We start from the raw sequence: 21,432 nt of genomic DNA, 5'->3' as shown, positions 1-21,432 counted from the left end.
TGACAGCGGCCAGTGACACACGACGCAGGGCACACAGCTGTGTCGCCTGCTCCAGCCATCTGACGACGTCACCGCTGCCGTCGAACTCCGGTATTGCCCGCAGATCGAATGCAGGCGCAGGAAACTCTGGTTCCAGCAGCGAAGGACAAGGTGCGGCCGGTGTTAGATTATCGGGAACTCAATCAACACCTGACACGTCACACAGCCGACGCTGACGTCTGCGTGGAAGAGCTGCGAAGGTGGCGACGTCACGGACGCCGGGTCGCTGTCCTGGATCTGAAGAAAGCTTTTCTTCAGCTTCGTGTGGACCCGGCCCTGTGGCCGTACCAGACAGTCATCGTGCAAGGGCGGCGGTACTGCCTGACCAGGGTCGGCTTTGGGCTCAGTATCGCGCCTCTGATCATGAAGGCTGTGGTCAGGAAGGTGCTCGCACAGAGCCCCGGGTTGGCAGAGGCAGTGCTGCCTTACGCCGATGATCTGCTGGTCAACGAAGCGGTGGTCTCGGCTGATGAGGTTGCCGAGCACTTCGCTCGATTCGGGCTCACATGCAAGCCGCCGGAGCGGGTCGCGACCGGTGCACGTATGCTGGGCCTTCGTGTCGCCGAGAGCGACGGGCCGGCACTCCAGTGGAGTAGGGACGGGGAGTCACCAACGCAGGCTCCACCCGTGCTAACGCGGCGATCTGTCTTCGCGTGGGCCGGCCAGCTGACATCTCATGTGCCGGTCGCAGGCTGGCTGCGGCCGGCCGCTGCATGGATGAAGCGGACTGCCAACCGCCTCAGCCCGGACTGGGACACTCCGATCGTCAGCGAGGAACTACAACGTGAGGTGGATGAGGTGTCACGGCGGTTTCGAGCATGTGACCCGGCACGCGGCCAGTGGTGTGTGACAGGGACGAGCGTCGTGGTGTGGACCGACGCCAGCTCCATCGCCCGCGGTGTCGTGCTCACTGACCCTGACACGGGCGCCATCATCGAGGACGCGTCCTGGCTGCGTGCCGAATCGGAGAGGGACGTGCACATCAATATCTCAGAACTGGATGCCGCTCTCAACGGTGTCAACCTGGCGGTAGCATGGGGCTTCCGTCGCCTGACGCTCCGGACAGACTCGGTGACGGTGCACCGCTGGCTGAGTGACGCGCTGTCGGGTAAGGCAAGGCTGCGAACCAAGGCGCAGTCCGAAATGCTTATCCGACGGCGCGTGGCTGTTTTCCGTCAGCTCGTCATCGAGTACGAACTGGAGGTCACTATCGAGCTGGTCGCGTCAGCGGTCAACCGTGCTGATGAGGTGACGCGGGTGCCCAACGCCTGGCTGCAGACTGCCGACCAGCCAACCACTGATTCGTCCAAAGCACAACCGGTGGCTGTCGCTGCCATCACAACTTAGTCGAGAAGGCCGAAATAGCTTGTCGTACTGACTTAAAAGTCACCGTCCAGCACAAGAAGAAGATCTATTCTGCTCTCCTCTACACCTTCCAGCCAACTAAACTCACAATCCCCCTCCTGGCACATCCACAGCTCGCAGACACACATCTCACATCATCACCAACCAATCGCGCTGTCATACGTCATATATCTCACATCATAACCAGCCAATCATGCTCCCATACGTCATGCCCGGCCCAGCTACTTGCAGGGTGTAACTCGGCCCTGCCGGCATCAGATGCCGGCGGCTATGACCAACGCTGGGTCACCGGTTCACAGCTCGACGCTGAAGCTGACTCACACTTATACGGCTCACATTCATCCTTGCGTCACGCTACACATATATTCGAGCCGACCACCTCGATATTGGCGTAAATCTATCACCGAAGCTAGTGGTGATATTACGCTGCCCCTCTTCTAGCCCCGGGGGCTCTGCGCCCCTTGCAGCTCCCCATCCAGTCCCCTCACAGACACCAGACAGGGCAGAGCGGGGTCCGCGCGGCGGCTGACTCACACCGGCTTTGTTCGCAGCCGCATCACCCCATGACGACCGACTTCTGATCAGCCCGCACACAAACATCAGCGCTCAACGACGCAACTTCAGCGCCCCAGAGGCGCGATGGCTGCCTTTATGGTGCGGAGCGAGCTACCGGTACGGAGAACAGATGCGAGCCGTGATCCTGTGGGTGGCTGGGAGGGCTGGGAGGGCTGGGAGGGATGTGAGGGGTGGCACGGGGGACGGGACTGAGGGTAGTGTGAGTGTAGCAGGGTGGGTGGTGAACTTGGTGACTTTGGAGGTAACGGCAGGGTGGACTGTGAAGTGTGAATGCGACAAGGTTGAATTCGAGCTCCCAAGCGTAATGAGAGAGAAGGATAGTTTGTAGGGACATGTCACCCCGCGGCGATTAGTTAACTACTCAGTGATTACTTTGCCACACCGGAATGATTCTCGTACTTCATATTTGCCTGTCACCGCCGCCTGTCGCCTATTTTGCCCAATTACGGCCCACAGAACCGGTATAGACCGGGCAGGTCTCCCAACCATCCGAGAAACGACAGACGGACTCCGCTGTCGCGTGACCAACAATAGCCGGCCCTCAGTTTTGACACGCGCTTCGCATTCAGCCGGCGCGTTCCGCGTGATACAGCGGATTTCGCTTTAGGGATAATGTTACCGTCGCCGTGATGCGACGCCTTCTACAGCCACAGAACAAGCGTCTGCAATTAAGTGCGATCCGTTGAACGGCGAAAAGCTTAGCCGGCAACGGCGACCCGCACTGCTGCTCGGGCAGACGTCTATTTTACCAGCTCGTCGCAATGCAAGAAATGCAAGTAATCTACGAGTATGCCGGGAAGAACGAGGACCAAGTGACAAGGACGGGAAGCAGCTAGACCAGAGACGGCGCAGATTTGGCTCAAGTCAACATGTTCAGCACGAAGCGATTCCAAACTCCGTTGCCACCCGTTCCATAACGGCCCATCGGCCCATCCGCCACCTTCCGCCCGTCGTTAGACCTCACAGTGACGTTGCAAGCGACGGCCAATTCACCATGCGAACTGCACTGCGATGACAGGCAAAGCACAAGGTCACGACAGGTTCAGGATTGGCAGAGTGTGGCGAGCGTTCCCACACCCACGCTCAATAACTGGACTCAGTCAGACCTTTACCTATGGTTCCTCTCAGTTCGTCACAAAACAAGAGCCGTCACTTGTCTCATACGGCACCGGCCGGCTGTCCAATAACTCATCTCTCAGGGCAGTATCAGCCACCGCGCACCCGGTCAGACCAGGCTAGTGCAAAGGCTAAGAACTCATCCTTAGGTAGGGACACCTTGAAAGATGACTTGACAGGATGGCACGACTTGTCATTACCACTAGCCTCGTCTGGTCAGGCACTGGCCACGCAGAGTCCGACCTGTAGTAGAGTGCCCCTACCGACCCCGACCCGAGTTCAGGCACTCCCATTAGCAGCGCGACCCGTCACAGGGGACCTCTGCGATCCTCCCGGCTCCCGTCTAATCGCCGGTACGTCCTGTGCCCATCCCGACGGCCCGAGCCGAGCCCAGCTCCGGCGCCACGGCTGCCATCACCGGCGGGCGGGGGGCCCAATCGGTAGGCCGGGCGACGAGCGGGGATTAGGGAGTTGGCTCGGGCAGTGCTGAGGTGGGGGTGGGGGGGGGGGGAGTGACACGCTGGTGAGAGGAGAACCTGGGCGTGGGAGGGGAGGGAAAGACAGGTAGCGATGGTAATTGGATGGGTGATCTAAGCCTCCAGATAGGTAAATGTGGAAAGGTACCATGCAGTCATTGGTGTAAACTGAAAGAGCATTTGATGAACGGACAGGTGTAGGCAAGGATTTGAAAGAAGCAAAACTGCACAGACTGACACCAATAACCAGTTTCAGACATACATAAATCACCCAGTCCCTGTGCGATGCGGTTAATTCCGGTTCACAGCGGGACGGTGACCGTTTGGGTGTTATCGCCGCCGCGATTAGTGTCCGTGTGCGCGCGGAACTAACCTCCTCGGTGGACTACAGCCTAGTGGAGCTAGCCTGCTGTCTGTGTGCGCGGGGAACTAACCTCCTCGGTGCGCCGCTGCTGCTCGGCTCGTTTGGCGGCGCCCTGGGCCTGGATCCAGGCCTCGGTGCCGCGCGCCACCCGCTGAGCCGCCTGGGTGACACTGCTCCGCCACTGACTCCACGCCATGGCGACGGCAGCTCTCCGACACTGACACACTGACACCGAGTGACACCGACACTGGCCACTGGCAGCTCTGGCTGATACAGGCTCGACAGAAAACCCCGCGTCACTCCGAGCCGAATGAAGCTAATTCAGGTCGTATAAGATGCACTGCGGTATCAGGCGACAGATGACTGATGACACAGTCTTGCTTCAGCCGAAACGTCACTCCTGGAACTTGCTAACGACTGGACTTCCAACACTTCCAAATCCTCTCAGCAGTTACCACTGCCCACACTAGGGAAGGCCAGGACCTCAGCGCTACCCGCGTCTCACTGCCAGCACCTCAGCTGCGATCTCACCACGATTCGCTCTCACTAACCACGGCGGCAATAATCACAAATCATGAGCATCTCCAGTGGCTACCCACAGCCGTGTGTGTGTGTGTGTGTGTGTGTGTCTCAGACTGTCCACTATAAGCTCACTCTTAAGCGCTCGCACGATACACACTGACGGGCCAGACCGAGACGTTCCACACGCGGGTCACACGGCGCCTCGACTGGGCGTCCCTGTCACACACAGCGCCGCACGTGCGGCTCCCGCGCGGCCGCCGGGCTATCACTGGAGTCGGCCAGCCGTCAGACCCGCCTCGCCGCGCCGCCGCCCGCAGCAGTGCCAAGTCAGGCGTCTGGGACCGGCCTACCACCCACCGCCGCCGCCGCCACGGCGTCCCGGGACCATTTGTCAGCGAAACATCAACAACCAGCCGACTGGGGGGCGGAGGCGGAGCATCCGCGGAATGGCAGGCCGTGCTGATAGCGGTGTGGACAGATGAGCCGCCACCACCTGTTGCACTCACACGGGCTGACCTGGCCCGCCCCTCTCGCCATTCAGGTGACCAGTCTCTCACATCAGTTGGCGGTGGCGGTCCTCAACAGTCAGCACTCAACCGCATCCTATCTAGTACATGCCTGCCATGGTGCTGCCACCAGACAACACAATCGTTGAATCTCAGACGTGCCGTATGCGACGGATAGGCCGTACTGTGAGACTGAGGTGATTGGTGAAAGGGGGTCGGTGTGACGTCGGCCAGGACAACGCGTCCGGATAATCCCGGTGCCGTCGGCGAGCTTGGGGGAGAGGACAGTCCGCTACCCCACGCTGAGACCGCTCAGTGCAGCGTGGCAAGCTGACGTCGGCTCAAAATTGGAACTAGGGTAGACCGTCTCGACTGCCAGAGGCTGATGTGACAGGTGACAGTTTTTTTGTGACAAGGTTTTTTTTTTCCAGACTCGCAGTAGGTACCGACCGAAGCGGACATTCATAAGTCCAATAGATATGACGTCACTGCTCATTGTTCGACAACTCAAACCGTGAATCCAAGCCGACCCCACACTTGGAAGGCCGGATTGAGTAGCCCCCACACCACTCGATCCATCCACGAACTTCACAATGCCGATACCGACCTCTCGTGGGAGGCTGTCAAAACTCAGCTTCATCCAGTCGGCACGGGGCGAGGTAGACTCCCGGATCCCAAGGAGCGCAATGCGATGACCGCGCATAAGATACATAGCTCTCACCTGTGTTATATCCATGTTTTGATCCTTCACATTTAAACTAGACGAACCGAGAGCAAATCCTGCGACCAAATGAGCAGCCTGTCGTTGGATGAGGCTCACCGAATGCCACCACAAATCCAGGAAAGGAAGGCCGCTGGTGCACACAGCGCCATTCTTCCCGGTAAATTGCGATAAAACGGAGCCCGGAATGTGCACTGGTCAGACTCCATGAAATCCAGGGAAGGTAACAATGCAAATGCAGACCACGGTCAGGGCAATTACAACACGAATGATTCTCACCAACCACGTAGCGGCTGACGTTAAAAACAAACGATGGCTGCTGTGTAGCCATTCCAATGACAACCTTTGTCAATGTAGCCCCAATGTAGCATCTCATAAGCCATTTCATGAAACGACCACCCTCATCAGCTAGAATATACACGTTTCACCGTGATATCTCCTTCATACCGTCCCCAGTCACTAGTTTGACGACCTGCATCGAGGCGCAGAGACGCCGCTGAGCCCTGATAACTAACCAGCCGTCCGGAGCCCGGTGGAGGTGGTTACAGCAGCAGTAGTGGTGGCCGGGCGGGGTAATATGACCGACGTGCTGAATCAGACATCCGGCAACCGCCGTGGAAACGTCATGGGTCGGTGAAAATGCTGCGGCAGCACAGCCGAACGGTTACAGCCGGCAACTTCCGGCCAATACCACCAAGAAAAACCGACAGTCGGCTGCCGGTGCAGAGCAATCGCGGAGCTGGAACTTGTATTAGAGGAGTCTCGTCGCTCAGGAGAAAAATAAGCCTGCTGAGAACGGTTCAGGCCTCACTGCGAATAAGCCCATCCAAGTCTGATTGACTGATACACCTATGTGACAACTATCCATACGTTCATGCCCGATGAAACATTTCGAATGTTTCGATGGCGCCTTATCGCCGGAAATGTGTGACAAGCAGACAGGTAGGTACTAGGTATGTCGTTACTGCTTGCCAAATTCAACAGGCTAAGATATCTACATGCCAATCCCCACCCAACTTTGTTTCCATCCATCAACTTCGTTCTTGCCTTTCCTATCCAGGCTCAGTTTCTAGGTTCCATTCCGTTCATATATCTCCCAGGTCCAGTGCGGAGCAACCACATGTGACGTCGGCAGCCAGTCTCTATCGTCTGGAGACCGAGCTCTGCAGTACGAAGTACGAACAGCCTACCTCGACGGCCGCTGGAGACCGGCTGCCGGCCATTCAATCTGGCCACCGTCGGCGAACGACGTCCCTTGGTACCGACATAACGCTATACAGGGCCCGACAGGCGCAGCACCAGCCAGCAGCTGCATTGTGGTGAAAAGGCAGCCACTGGACGAAGAGCTGGTGGGTGAGGTGCTGGAGAAAATAACTTACCTGGAGTGGAGGAGGCCAACTATCCTCTGCTTCTCTTCTTGCTTTCTTCTAATGGCTCTTGTGAGTCAGGATGGCTCTTGTGAGTCAGGATTAAAAAGTAAACATATCCAAGGGACATGTGTAGCTACACACCACTTGATTGACTTTGCAGGGAGTAGACTGCTTGACCTGAAAAAGGATATGTGATGTGAGAAAATACATGAAAACTTTTAACTTTGCAGGCACAACTGGATAGATGCACCATAAATGTGCACTGCATACTGCATTGTGCAGTACCTACCTATTCAGAAATATTTATTCATGCTTCCAATCAGCACTATCAGTCTTCCTATAAATGGGGTGTTGTGAATGTCACTTATTGCATAACATAGCTCCAGATAAGTAATCCATCAATATATTATGAATCAAATGGCAAAATAAAGCTAGCCAGCATACCATTTGACTCATGGTGACTAAAGCACCCATCACTGGTTATTAAACTGAAACAGGTTAAGTTTGCCAGGCCTTTACATTGAAAGCTTCCAATTTCCATTGTGAAAATACATGCTCCAAATTTCATCTCATAAGTAGCAAAATGGAGAGTTAGGTATTCAAAATATTATTGTGTTGAGAAATGATCTTATGCTCATGTAAATTAAAATTAAAAGTACACAAAAGATGAATCAAATTAAAATCATATAGATTTATACATTAAGACTTACTTCTTTTCAATCAAGCAAGACTGCTCACTAACTGGAAGACCAATTTAATAAATCTTGACTCAATCTATGAGGGTCCATTGAAATTTTTAATTCCTTCATACTGTTCCTCTTGTGCATTTGACATGAACAGTATTGGGACTTGATGATTCAGATTGGCAGGTGCACCAAAAATGGCAGTAGTTCATTACACTTATAAGTAATAACTACACTAATAAGTAATAACTACAAAACCATTCGTACAAAATATCAATAGTTGGTCTCTCGCAAGGCAAAAACTGACTTATAAATTTACGTGCTGACTCTTAAGTCTAGACCCAATCTAGACTGAGACATGACGAACCTTAATATCTTGGTACCCCACAAGAGCAGATAACCAAAAAATGAGCACAAAGGGTTTTGATTAAAAAGTTAGAGCTTCAGCTAACGTTGAAAATGGCGTTATACATTATTTGGCATGTTTTGCTGTTTATTTCAACTTTGACTTGAATTTCTTTTAGGAACAATACAAGAAAGATGAAGACAAGCCTTCAAGTTCAAGCCAGTCGTCAACTTACGAAGAATTAATCCGTTTAGATACTTATGATCTCCATTTTCACGAGCGGGATGTCATTTTTGTTGCTCAATTGTAAACCAATATTGATATTTAAACCAACAAACCAAAACCAACAACAGCGAGGTACTTGCCATAAACATTAGAAAGTACTTGGAAAGTACACTGACTTTTTAGAGGTGGTTCTCCCAAGCATGTTTGTACTTTTAAGCAAAGAGTTGAAATTGTTACTGTTTTGGTTCCTGTGTTTTGCATTTTGATAAAAACAAACACTTTCTCAAATCATAATTTTCAAATAAAATGGCATAATCAGACCGTATAATTTTCGAAAAAGTAAAAATTACGAAGGTATCTGAGGAGGAAGTACTTCAAAAGTTTCTCTCTATACTCTAGAAGACATCAGTGACGCAGCTGTTACAAAGTTGACGCATGCCATCATTTTCGGCATTGCTGTTTGGTAGCGTGTGTGTGTGAGGCATTTCAATTTATGTATTTTATTGTTATTTCATGGGCTTTTGCAGATAAAAAGTTAGTAGGTAATAGGTATTCATCACAGATGCAAACTATTTAAAGGGACACTCCCACCTTAACATTAGTTTTGAGTTGAGATAGCCAAATTGGTGGCCATGGCCTGCAAATACCGGTTTGGGCACTCACAACATCGACAAATGCTTTAATTCGGAGATATGGAATTTCAAACTTGCAGTTTTCGGATTCTAAGGGGCTAGTGCATTGGTATGCCCCCTTAGAATTTGTGACGTCAGCGGAGATCTAACGATTTTTAAATCTTTTACTAAAACGTTTGGTAGCATGCGGTGGTATATGCTGCTTTGCGCGCAACAAATGCCGCACTTTCAAATAAAGTCGCTAGGAACAGCGGAGATCCCAAAAAGTAAACAAAAGTAAAAGTCTAATATCTTGCGGTGAATATTTTTCGATGAAATTTGGTAGATATTCGTTTTCGCTCTTTCTGAACCGAGCGACATCACTTTCGTGCCAATTCATTAACTTTTTTGAAGGTGGGAGGGTCCCTTTAACTTGGACTTAGGTGTGACATGGACTTAGGTGTTTGCTCAGTGTCGTCGGTTTATATAGCCTTGGTGTCGTCTTGGTGTCGTCCCAGCTAAAGCAGGGATTGACGAAAGGTTCGGCAGTTTTTCCTGAGCTAGAATGAGCTAGCGTTTAGGTCCTTGCACCTAGCATCTTTTTATTTAGAAAGAAAACTTATTCCCTCCCACTGCTCAAATTTCATGAAAATTAAAAATGGATCAGAATGTCTAATGGTATATGAATAGATACTTTGCTTGAGATAATCTTTTCATTAGCAGAATGAGAATGCATTATGACACATTTTGGGATCCTGGACCCGATCCACCTGTATCTAATATATCTTTTACTTAAGCACCTATCCCATACACTGCAAGTGTCAGATATAATTGTCTATAATCAAAGATGAGCATGTTTTGCTCTCAAGTGCACACAGTTCAAGTTGTGTTTCAGTTTGCTACCTAACTTGCCTGTCAGGACATGACTGACTTTAGCACAGAGGGGCAATTGTTTGATCAAATTCAAATATCAATGTTTTCCATTCTAGCAATTACCAAATATATAATGAAATGTAGTGACTAGCCTGTATGCTCTGCCTGAATCTGAATGCCAGTGAGCAGTTGATATTTTTACATTCTCAGGTATCAGTGCCAATATTTGGAAGAAGTATACCTAGCTGGTGGAACTGGAAGTATACCTAGCCTTGCTTTAATATTTAATTTTCTTTACTGCTTTGATTTGACTTTTGATATGGCATCCCGTAATCTCAGTGGTAAGTTTTTGAATTCATAATTCATATCTTAAACACAAAGTTAAGCATGTTCATGGTAGCATTTATTTGATGATGAATTTGCGCATGTGTGTGTTTAGCTTAGTAGCTAATCTACCATCTGTTGACCTAGCTTTTATTGTATTTGTTTTCTTTGCTTGAACTGTATTTGGTGTGCCTTTTAGATATGTTTCAAGATATTAAGTCTCTTGATTGATATCACATTTGTTGTTTACTCCTCATTTCATAGGTGCTTTAGGAGGAGCTCTGTGTCCTTTCACAGCACTAAACTGTCATTATGTTTTTTCTATTCTATACAATTTAAAAGTTGAAAATCTGTTATGTAATGTATAAATGTTGACACAAATCTACCACCCTGCATTGCTCATCATATCAAAACAAGCGATGTAACAAGCAGGGCAGGAGCAAAATGAACAGCCTGCACTCTGCAGCCACTGTAATTACCAACATGTTCTGTCCCGGTGTCCCACAGACTCCAGCGATGATCCGGACGATCCGGGACCGCGCCGTCCGGCGTTCGGCAGCTCGGCCAAGCGCCGCGCGCCGCCGTCCGGTCCGACCCGCTCTCCGGACCTGCAGATGCCGACCCTGGCCGGCGCTGGGGGTCGGTCGTTCTCCAGCGACGATGACGGCCCGGTGCCGCCGCCGGAGCAGCGCTGGCCGGACAGTTTCCCTGCAAAGAAACGACACCACTCGCCCGATAGAGAGGATTCGCAACTGAAGCTGCCGCCCGTCAAAAAGAAGAAAACGGTGGCCGAGTACAGCTCGGTGGCACAGAAAATGATGGTGCGTGTGTAAACGAGGCTCATTGTTGTTGATAAAAATCGATACAGAAGATCTGAACGCTTGAATTGCAACCCACGCTTTCGACCCAGTTGGTTGACCAGGCATGCTTTTCCGTCTTATTTACGAAGTTATGAAATCATGTTTCAAACAGTCATGTGCTTCACGGAGTTTTACAGATAGTATAATGCTTGATTTACCTCGATATCGACTACAGTAATCCGAAAACGGCATCTAGTGCTATATCCTGGCGATTCTGGCTCTATATTGTGCTATCGCGCCAGTCCCCAGTCTTCCTCTGACCACCGCGTCGTTCTCTTCCTCCCCAGGCGGGCATGGGTTTCAAGCACGGCAGCGGTTTGGGTAAGTCCGGCCAGGGCATCGTCGACCCGGTGGAGGCCTCCACACAGCGCGGCCGGCGCGGTCTGGGCCTGCAGCTGCCCGGTCTGGAGCCGGCCACCGACCTCGAGTGGGACCCCGCCGACGAAGTTGTGGAGGTGATTTGAGTATTGAGACGTTACTGCTTTTTGTCCAACTGTCTGTGTAGCTTGGCGGAGTATGTGGGTTGTTATTGGCGGGGAAGTTGAGTAACTGATATGTGTACGTTTTACACCAAGTAACGTCCCAATAATTGTTTTTTCAGTTTTTTTTTCTTCAACACAGATCGTATATTGAATGTCCACTTACACCGCCAGGTGGAGGAGAGCATCTCGTGGATGCCCTCCTACGACCAGGAGATCCCCTCGCTGGAGACGATGCTGGACTGGATGGAGGAGGGACCTCGGAAAAAGGAGCTCGATGGCGAGACAGAGTTCTGTTCGGCCAAAGTCCTCTCAGACGTGCTCAACTGCAAGGTACGGATAGTGTCCTACTAGTGTTTTGATGTATCGGGGCTTGATTTTGACCGGCATCACCTGAGAGGTTCTCGTGGTCCCCTGGGCCATACATTGCGTACCTATCTATTTCGTACATCGATAATCAATATTGTGATATTTCGTTTAGGCAAGGATGCTATTACTTTTTGTATATTTTGATTTTCGTTGTACAGTAGTTTCTGTCTTTGCCTCCCCCCCCCCCCAGACCGCGTCTTGTAAGCGCTTGGTTTGACACCTCCTTACACTTAGAGTGAGTTTAGACAGATGTCGCTACAGCCCGCTACAATGTGTCCAACCTATCGCGGTCGTTCCGCAGAGCGTGTTCGACCAGCTACAGCCGGATGAGATGCGGCGCGCTCGCAGCCGCTCCAACCCGTTCGAGTCGATCAAGGGCGTATTCTTTCTGAACCGAGCCGCCATGAAGATGGCTAATATGGACGCACGGTTCGACTTCATGTTCACCAAACCTACACACCCGGACGGGGTGAGTACAGACTCAGTTTTAGATATGCCGTTGCACGCAATGCCCAAACTTGTTTCCCTCTGACGACCCTTTTTAGCGACGTGATGTTGCCGCATTACACAGAGACATTCAGTCGTGTTTACTTTCGTAGTTCGAACTTCAGCAGTTGCTATGCTTTTATAGTTATCCACTCAATATGTGCCAATCGTATACAACTTAGGACGTAGTATGATATTCTTGCGACCCTTGATTCCATAACCTTGTATCCTCAGGGCGACCAGCTGGGCGACAACGACATCCTCTATTTCGCCGACGTGTGCGCCGGCCCGGGCGGATTCTCCGAGTACGTCCTATGGCGCAAACGGTGGCGCGCCAAGGGATTCGGATTCACGCTGAAGGGAGAGCACGACTTCAAGCTGCACGACTTCCACGCCGGGCCGGCCGAAACGTTCGAGCCACACTACGGTAAGTGCAGGTTCCGATCAGGATGACGTACGAGATGCGTATCACGTTTTTTGTGTTAGTGCAGTGACTGATGGCATGAACGTCACATTTGGTTTATTAATCCATTAAGGCTCTTTGTAGTTTTAGTTGCCTATCATGTTGATTTTTTTTGCGGATATGTCAGATGCAATTTATCAGCTACGCATAACATTTAGTTGCGCATCAGTCGCACGACGCACATGTTACGAATGTCAGATCACGTCTGAATGGAACATGAAACAACATAGAGGTCCGACATGTATTTCTATGTTGCGCATACTGGTAATGCCCCGTGTTATTCGACAGGTGAGGGCGGAATCCAGGGAGACGGGGACGTGTTCCGCCGGAAGAACCAGCAGGCGTTCCGCAACTACGTGCTCAGGCGGACAGGCGGACTCGGCGTCCACTTCATGATGGCAGACGGGGTGAGAGCTGGTTCCGCCTGATTTCTGTTATGACGGTCCGATAGTTGGTATTTCGTTTCGTTGACTTTCGGTTTTAACACTTATGGCGAGGTGGGACAGGATATCTGACTAATAAGCCTTGTATGGAATTGGTATTTACGATGGCAAGTCTCGCACGCCAAGTATTCACCTTCGGGGTCACGCTTTTATGTATCGTAATGTCTCTACTCTCGCATCGTTTGCTGAATGTTGTCTCCGATTTCTGCAGGGTTTCTCGGTGGACGGACAGGAGAACATTCAGGAGATTCTCTCCAAGCAGCTGTATCTCTGCCAGTTTCTCACTGCGCTCAACATTGTGCGGACAGGTGAGTAGTGCGACACCAGTGACTTTGAGACGTGCCATAGATAACATGAATAGATAACATGGATAACATGAATCATGTTACTATGGACGTGCTTAATGCGTATTGTCTAAAATGTTGAGTGTGTCTGCGTGTTTGGTTGACATTGCTTTTGTTATGCATTTATTTGTATTGCATATAAATTTTCCCGCTTTTCCGTTTCCAGTTGGCCACTATATGCCGTTTGTTGTGTGATTTATTGCATATGTCAATGTTTTATGTTACTTTCAGTTTCATTATCAGCACAAACCGGATATCACGATACGATATAACATCTTTCTGCTCCCCTGTTTCAGACGGCCACTTTGTGTGCAAGCTGTTCGACCTGTTCACGCCGTTCAGCGTCGGTCTGGTCTACCTTATGAGCATGGCGTTCAGGGAGGTGTGCATCATGAAACCCAACACCAGCCGGCCGGCCAACTCGGAAAGGTGAGTGTCTAACACGCAGGGTGGTCTTTAATTATGGATAAGGGGGTACTGTAAGCTGAGGAAGGTATGTAAACTAGTAATGAAATCCATCACCAGCCGACCGATCAGCTTGGAAAGGTGAGGACTTACACTGAGGGCGGTCTGATTCGGCAAACTATGGATAGGGACGCTGTGAACTTCGACTGATGGAGGCCCGTAAACTCGTCATAGAACCCAGCATCAGCTGACTGGCCAACTCTGAGTATGGACGACGCATTGGATAAGGAGGTACCAAATGTCTTTGATGTTACCCTAGGTCCTATATTATTCGGTCGAGGAAGGTAGGACCCATGCTATGTTGGCGCATAAGCATTTTTAGTTTGTCATTGGTTGACTCATTCATTCTGAGCCTGGTGAGTGTGTTCCGCCTCTATCAGCTTCAGCATTATAGTGACCCGGTAGCAGCGTTTCGTCCCCCCTTTACCCCCGAACTCCCCCCGCCAGGTTCATCATCTGCAAGTGGCGCCGACCGGACACGGACGACATTCGGGAGTACATGGACCGGATCAATCAGCGACTGGAGCAGCTGGGCTCCGTCTCTGCCGAGGACGTCACCAGCATAGTGCCGCTGAACGTGCTGAAGGAGGACGCCGCCTTCTGCGACTACATCACAGAGTCCAACAATGTGTGAGTACTGAGTCCAACAATATGTCAGTACATCACAGAGTCCAACAACGTGTGAGTACTGAGTCCAACCAACAATATGTCAGTACATCACAGAGTCCAACAACGTGTGAGTACTGAGCACACCCGACACCGTAGAGTTCAGTAACGTGATAGTAATCGTACATCACATAATCCAACAGGCATTACAGTGTGTTGAATTCTGTGAGTGCGTCCCATTAGAGTCTAGCATCGTGTAAGTGATGTGCTAGGGACTTTGCCACGGCCGTTAAACAGTGAAGACAATGTTTAATTGTACTGTCAGCGCATCACTGGGTACTCAATATGGCGGAATGGGAGGCAATGAAAGCATGATACTAGCATCCCATGCACTCCATCTATTATTGAACACCGTAAGTTGCGGGAGTGTTATAATCTGGCCGAGGCGATAGCGTAATCACATCTTGAGCTGAGGTCATCTTTGATTCAGGAATTACAATGGTTTCAATCATCCGATAAGCTGTCAAACTTCAACAATCTACACTTGAACACTGCGTTTCGTTGATGCACTTCGTTTTGCTCGGTTACATGTGTACCGATTTAGATTCGTTCGGTTACATTTGTACTGCCGACACCCGGCGGCAATTGTAATTGTGTGATGGGGTCCAATAGGAGGTGATACATTTAGCATCTTTGGTAGTTCACTACAGCTGATTACAGTACGAACTTCATCTGCAGCTAGACGATACGAAACAAGGTAAAAGTCAAACACTGAGTTTCGATGGGGTTCAGTGGCATCCAATTTCGTCCGGTTTCTAATTTGGTCGCGATCGCCTCCCTAGTTTGGTGGCACTGTGTGAACTTGGACAGCAACAACAGCTGGACGGGCGCTCTGTAGCCCAGAGGAGTGAGAGGCACTGTTCCCTCAGCGAGTGGACTAGTGTTGAACAGCCTCACTTGATTTTACCGAAAACGCTGATGGCGAGCCTGTCCCGCTACGTTCAGCCGTACGAGTTAGTCTTGCGGCACAGTATACCTGTTCAGGCTGACAGTGGCCCGCTATCTAATGGGATGAATGTGAACTAAGATTATCCGACGCGAAATGTCACAGTTGTTTTAAAGCATCGGTAATAAGCGTTTCAGAAGCTAATGACGGATTTTATGCTTATCGTGTATCTTAAAACTCGTTTAATAGTCATCGATAATCACCATTACCCTCCCTTTCTCAGTCTCGGCGAGCGTCAGATCACCGGTCTGACCAAGATCCGCACTTTCTACCGGGACACCTCTCTGCGAGAGGACCGGCAGCAGGAGCTGCGCCAGCAGTGTCTCTCCGTGTGGAAGGTACCGGATCGAGCGCGCACCTCCCGGCCGCCGGCGCAGCGCCCAGAGGCGGCGCTCCGCCAGATGGGGGCGGAACACGAGCTGGAGGCGGCCGCCGCTGGAGGAGTGAGGCTCGATCAGAAGACGCTGCTCAGTCATGTGCGCTCTCAGTTTGACTGGAGGGGCATGCTGCTGGGGGTGGAGCCCGATACGCGCCGAGACAGGTTCTTCGTGCTCGGTGAGTGATGGAAAGGCATTGCCGTGATTTTCGATATGTGGTAGGGAATGTGGATAAGCATGGTAACGATGGCGGCTAAGTAGGAATCCGATTTGTGATGTATGTCCCTTTTTGCAGTATCTGGTAGTTGTTGAATGTTGACTATCATTTATTGTAATATGCCTGGTCAGTGATTAAGTATCTTCTCGACAGATTGTATACGCTTCTCTTCTACAATAGTTGACTCGCGAGGCGAAAAAAACATCAGGACGTCAACAACTTAACCCTAACCCCTCTGCCCGTGTCTCAGGTCTGGGCCGTAAGAACGTGTGGCGGCGCGGTCTGACCGAGCCGCAGTGGAGTAAGCTGGACGGCGTGGAGCTGCCGGCCGAGACGCTGGCTCTCGCCGAGCTGGTTCCCGAGCTGCGCGGCCGGCTGGCACAGCCCCAGGCGCAGCGGCGCGGCCAGGCGCTCCACCTGATGGACGCGGCGGTGCTCGGCGGAGAGGACGTGCGTCGAATGCCGCTGCCGCGCCGACTGGCCGCCTGCACCGCGTTCGCCGCGGCCGTCAACAAACCCACACGGTCGGATCTGGCACCGGTGCGCTGCAAGAAGCCGTATAAGATGGAGGAGCTGCGCGGGCTGCTGGAAGGGTGAGTCGGGGGAGCGGAGTCATTGGGAGTTCAATGGACCACAACAGTAACTTACATCACGTTTTTTTCTGAATCCGACTTCACTTATTTGGTATCCATGAAGTACTCTACGAACTAACAGCTGAAAGTTAAGCTTGTCGGCGCACTTTAATAATGCTTGCCTTTAAAGGAATCCTCGTTTTCTGTTTCCTCTGTGTCACAAGCTACTGCCGCGATCGGGCGTAACTGTGTGTCTAACCATAGTACTGTCGGCTTAACCTCTGGTCTGCGCTCTGCCGCCAGTTTCGAGCGGTGCCCGGTGAAGGGCTCTCACGGCCTCCAGCGTCTGGTCCATGTGGTCGATGAGGGCGAGGGGCCCGACGAGGTGGTGTTCTTCGTGCCCACCGGTCTGATGATGCTGCGCAGCACCAGAGGTGAGAGACGGGACTACTGATTTTCTTGTTATGAATGCTAGTAAACATTGCTCATACCTAGTATACTTCTACAATCTACACTAAGCATTGCTCATGATTGAAAGAAGTGTTTTACTTGTCAATGCATCATGGCTTATGCATAAAAAATATTTCAATTTTAGTAAACGAAAGAAATGAGAACATCGGAAACTACCGATGAATTTGATTGCCAATTCATAGATAAATGCCTGACCGTGAACTCCGTCGACAATCTCTGACGCCCCCTGTCCCCCCCCCCCCCCCTCCACCAGACCCGTGGACGGTATCGTTCAGCCGCACCCAACAGCGCCACTACTGGTTCGACCGGCACCACAACAAGAGCTCCTTCACCGTCCCGGACGGCTCTGTGGCTGAATTCCGACACTCGTTCCGCTCGCGGCTCGTGTGGCCGTGGAGGACAGACGGGATCGGGGTGGCCGAGCCGGCCCCGCCCGAGTCGCCCGTTCTGTGCAGGGAGGCGGTGCTGAGCCATTTGGCGCTGCCTCCCCACTGAGGGACGGGAGGTCAGTGGTTCTGGCGCTGCCTCCCCACTGAGGGACGGGAGGTCAGTGGTTCTGGCGCTGTCGTCTCACTGAGGGACGGCGAGAGGTCAGTGGGCTTAGCGCTCTGATGGACGGAGAGAGTCAGCAGCGAACGGGCAGAGCTCCAGACGCCAAGCATGAATAATTCGTCCCATGGGGATCGGCGGCTGGATGGGTTAAACTACTGATACATCACCCCTAGGCGCCAAGCAGGGTCATTTTGTCCATTCGGCATGGGAACGCTTCCATTTGAGGCATGAACTGTCATGAGTCAGTCTGCCGTCGAAACCACTCGGTCACGAGAGAGAAACTCCGTCCGCTTACGTACAGAGGGACTTCGATAAGGGGTCAGTTAGTCCTGATGGTACCCTCTACTCTCCGTGAGTCTTCCCTTATTTGCGAGTGAGGCATTGCTCCAGGATAGCGTCCTGTCCACCGACTGTTCAGAAAAGGTGAAAGATGTGATCGACTCCACTGCAGTGTCTGGTAAGGGATGTGGCGATACGGTATGGGTTGATCGCGGCAGGGTCTGGCTGTGCGGGGTTGTGCCGAAACGGTTTTCTGAGGGCGTGAAACGCTGGAGTCTGTCCGTTTACTTGCCAATCGGAAATGTGATCGTAGTAAGATTTGCTACGTTAGGAAACCTACTGCGTGATGAATGATAAACTTGTTTTGATAGTATAGACTTCTGCCTGTGGTATTTGATGACCGAATGAATGTCATTTCGACGGTGTGACGTATGGAACGTTTCTACGTCTGAGGATCTCGGCAGTTGACATATGCTGTAAGGAGTTTTGTCCGGTGTCTGCTCTACTGAAGGGTTAGGAAGGGCGCGGCCCTGTTTACGTTGTGATTTGTTCCCTGCGTTTTTAACCGATGTTGGCTGAAGTGTTTGATTCTCGAGTTGTAGGACGGTGTGTTTTTTTTTTTTTGCTGTTTAGTTTGGAAAAGGCCTGCATTGTGCCTTACTGTGCCGATGTGATCACTGTAGTGTTGATAACGTCTCACAGAGTATGCCCCTTCCGTTGCGGGTGATACGCTCCAGTTACCTGCCATCGCTTAGTGCTTGTGTCCATTGTGAATCAGGGTTATCACTTATCGTCTGACGTTTTCCTTAGCATGCTTCTTTTTCAGGGGGAAGACCGTTAACCATGGTGTTATCAGCCAGTTTGTACAGTGCAATGGCTAATAAGCTTTTTCAGTGATTTTGTGTACTGAAGATTAAAGCCGGAGTTCAAAATGCTTGGTACATTTCGTATGACTCCATGTAGCTGGGCTTCACAGCAGGGGCGTCGACACCGGTCCGACTTTTCCGACTAGTCGGACCACTTTTTCGACTAGGCGGTGCCCTGCTGTGGCTCGCGGGGGCCCCTGCTGCAGACCGCGGGGGCCCTACTGCGGCTCGGAGGGCCCTGCTAGAGACCGCGGGGGCCCTGCTGCGCCTCTGGGGCCCTGCTAGACACCGCGGGGCCCTGCTGCGGCCCGCGGGGTCCCCTTCTGCGGCCGCGGGGGCCCCTGTTGGGGCTCTCGGGGGGCCCTGCTGCGGCCACGGGGGCCCCTGGGGGCTCCCACCGGTGGGGGCCCCCCGAGAAAAAGTCGGACCAGTTTTCCTTACGCGTCGACGCCCCTGCTTCACAGTCCACATGGCGCTAAGCTCCAACTCGAAATTTAGCACTGCCAACTGTGCTTTTCTGCTGCCAAGGACTCCTTGTCGACCGCCGTGATGTGTTTAGAAATGTACTGGGCGACGGGTTTGCCACTTGTTCCAATACACGTCCTGTGTCGCTATGGGTTGTCGAGTTTTCGCGAAAGGGGAGGTCGTGAGGTGTTTGTGATAGGTACCGATGTCATCTTGCCTTATGCAAGGTAGACAGGAATGGCAATGCATTCTCATATCTGCTATTGTTTTTCGCGTTCACGTGTGTGAAATTCCGTGCTCCAAGTGTCGTGCCGAGCTGGTTGGGGGACCGTGCCGCCCGGCTCCTCGGCCTCGCGCCTCACACCTGCGCCTGTTCGCGAACAGAGAGCTGAATGAGCCGGGCAGGGCACGATAAAAAGGCGTCGCGCTGCACGCTTATTGTGAAAACGAGGTGTCCGCGCGGTTTCCGCTTCTCCTGTGACCATCCGCCGAGATCTCTGTTCCGCCTTACCTGGCCGTGGGTCTGGGTGAATTGGGTGCATATTATGCATACGGCGATAGATTGTGGAGCTGCTTTACCCAAGGCTATATAAACCAGGTAGAACGCTCCCGAAGAAAAAGTGGTGACAAGCAATATTTAGTTGCCGCGACCCTCACTTGTTCAAGACTATATCCGCAAGCAGCATTTACAAGCTAGCGGAAATCGACCAATCGGCGTTCGGCAATACTCAACGCTGATTGGCCCGATGCTCGTGACGAAATTGCGGGGGACTGCAGCTACTCCCCTATGGCGTTTCATTGACTTATGACTTTTGAAGGGGATTTGTATCAGTTTTTGTTGGGTTTGAGGCCATTTTTGAGCTTGGATATTCTTTCCATGACCTTTGACTATATAATAACGACATTTAATCATGACATTTCTATATACTACCGGTGTCACATCGGCCAAAAAGACCGAAGTACATGGGATAGACGGACCCCTGCTGATGGGGCCACACATGCCGGCGTGTGGTCATCGGAGGCCCATGAGGGCTCGACATTGGCCCTTTATGGGTCGGTATAGGCCCAGTGGGTCCAGTGCAGGCCTACCAGGGGCCGGTGGCATATAATGTAAGGCTGTCTCGGGACGAATTGAGGGCTCATGGGGGCCATATAGGACCATTAGGGACCACATAAGCCAATCAGGGGTCCATTTAGGCCAATAAAGGCGCTTCAGGGACTTGAAGAGGCCATTCAAGAGCCGTGGTGGGCCCATGAGGGGACGGCATTGGTCCATCAGGTGCAGTCAGGGGATGTTGTACGGGTTTCTCAGTGACCCATTTGGGCATATCAGTGACCAATTTAGACCCAGCAGGGGGCTTTGTAGACCTATCAGGGGCTGGTGATGGTTTATCGGAGGCCAGCGTTAGTCCATCGGGGCACGGCATGCCCATCAGAGGTAAGTGCGGGCCCACGCTGAACAATGATGGCCCTTCAACGGCCCCTAATGGATCTAGATTGACCCATGTTCCATGATGTGTCATGTAATGCCCCTATGGCAGGCCTACTCAGACCCCTGATGGACGTTCCCGGCCTCTGATGACCCTATACTGAATCCTGGTGGGGCTCTAAGAGTCTCCAATAACCCTTCTTCAGTCCATTATTACCATACGCTGACACTAGAGGCCCCACATCAGCCGCAGGGCAGTCCGTGCCAAGACAGCATGTCTTTTCGGCCGATATTACATCGGTAATATTAATTAAAATCATGATTTTATGGTGCCATTATATAGCTAACAGTCATAAGAAATATATTTCAACTCGAAAACAGCTCGAAACAGCATATAATCTTAAAGAAACCCCTCCGAAATCCAAAAGCCTATTCGGGTCCATAGAGAATAACTGCGGTCCCCCGCAATTTCGTCACGAGCGTCGGGCCAATCAGCGTCGAGCACTGCCGAGCGCTGATTGGTGGATTTTCCGCTAGCGCGTGAGTGCTGCTCGCGGAACAAGAGT

At 51.6% G+C, this 21,432-nt stretch overlaps 2 protein-coding genes across 3 annotated transcripts in view; one reads left to right on the top strand and one right to left on the bottom strand.

The window, feature by feature from the left end:
* LOC122364417 (HEAT repeat-containing protein 5B-like) overlaps positions 1-8,468 on the bottom strand; it is an 89,236-nt gene extending 80,768 nt beyond the window's left edge. For both annotated transcript variants that reach the window (XM_043334764.1, XM_043334766.1), the window contains exons 1-2: positions 8,320-8,468; positions 7,065-7,232 (exon numbers count right to left, since the gene is read on the bottom strand). The gene's annotated coding sequence lies outside the window, so the exon portion shown is untranslated. The remainder of the gene's footprint in view (positions 1-7,064; positions 7,233-8,319) is intronic.
* Positions 8,469-10,004: 1,536 nt separating this feature from the next.
* On the top strand, positions 10,005-19,586 carry LOC122364416 (cap-specific mRNA (nucleoside-2'-O-)-methyltransferase 1-like). Its single transcript, XM_043334763.1, has 14 exons — positions 10,005-10,134; positions 10,625-10,938; positions 11,265-11,432; positions 11,631-11,789; positions 12,127-12,294; positions 12,546-12,738; positions 13,063-13,181; positions 13,429-13,525; positions 13,858-13,990; positions 14,474-14,656; positions 15,862-16,193; positions 16,483-16,825; positions 17,108-17,238; positions 17,529-19,586. Exons 1-14 carry the CDS (start codon positions 10,113-10,115, stop codon positions 17,768-17,770), a joined length of 2,604 nt encoding a protein of 867 aa, XP_043190698.1. The 5' UTR covers positions 10,005-10,112; the 3' UTR covers positions 17,771-19,586.
* The last annotated feature ends 1,846 nt before the right edge of the window (positions 19,587-21,432 follow it).

The sequence above is a fragment of the Amphibalanus amphitrite genome, unplaced genomic scaffold (genome assembly GCF_019059575.1).
Source record: "Amphibalanus amphitrite isolate SeventyFive unplaced genomic scaffold, NRLGWU_Aamphi_draft 000675F_arrow, whole genome shotgun sequence".
NCBI classification, from domain to species: domain Eukaryota; kingdom Metazoa; phylum Arthropoda; class Thecostraca; order Balanomorpha; family Balanidae; genus Amphibalanus; species Amphibalanus amphitrite.
The sequence above is the reverse complement of the archived record's forward strand: the minus strand, read 5'-3'. Positions and strand labels throughout refer to the sequence as shown.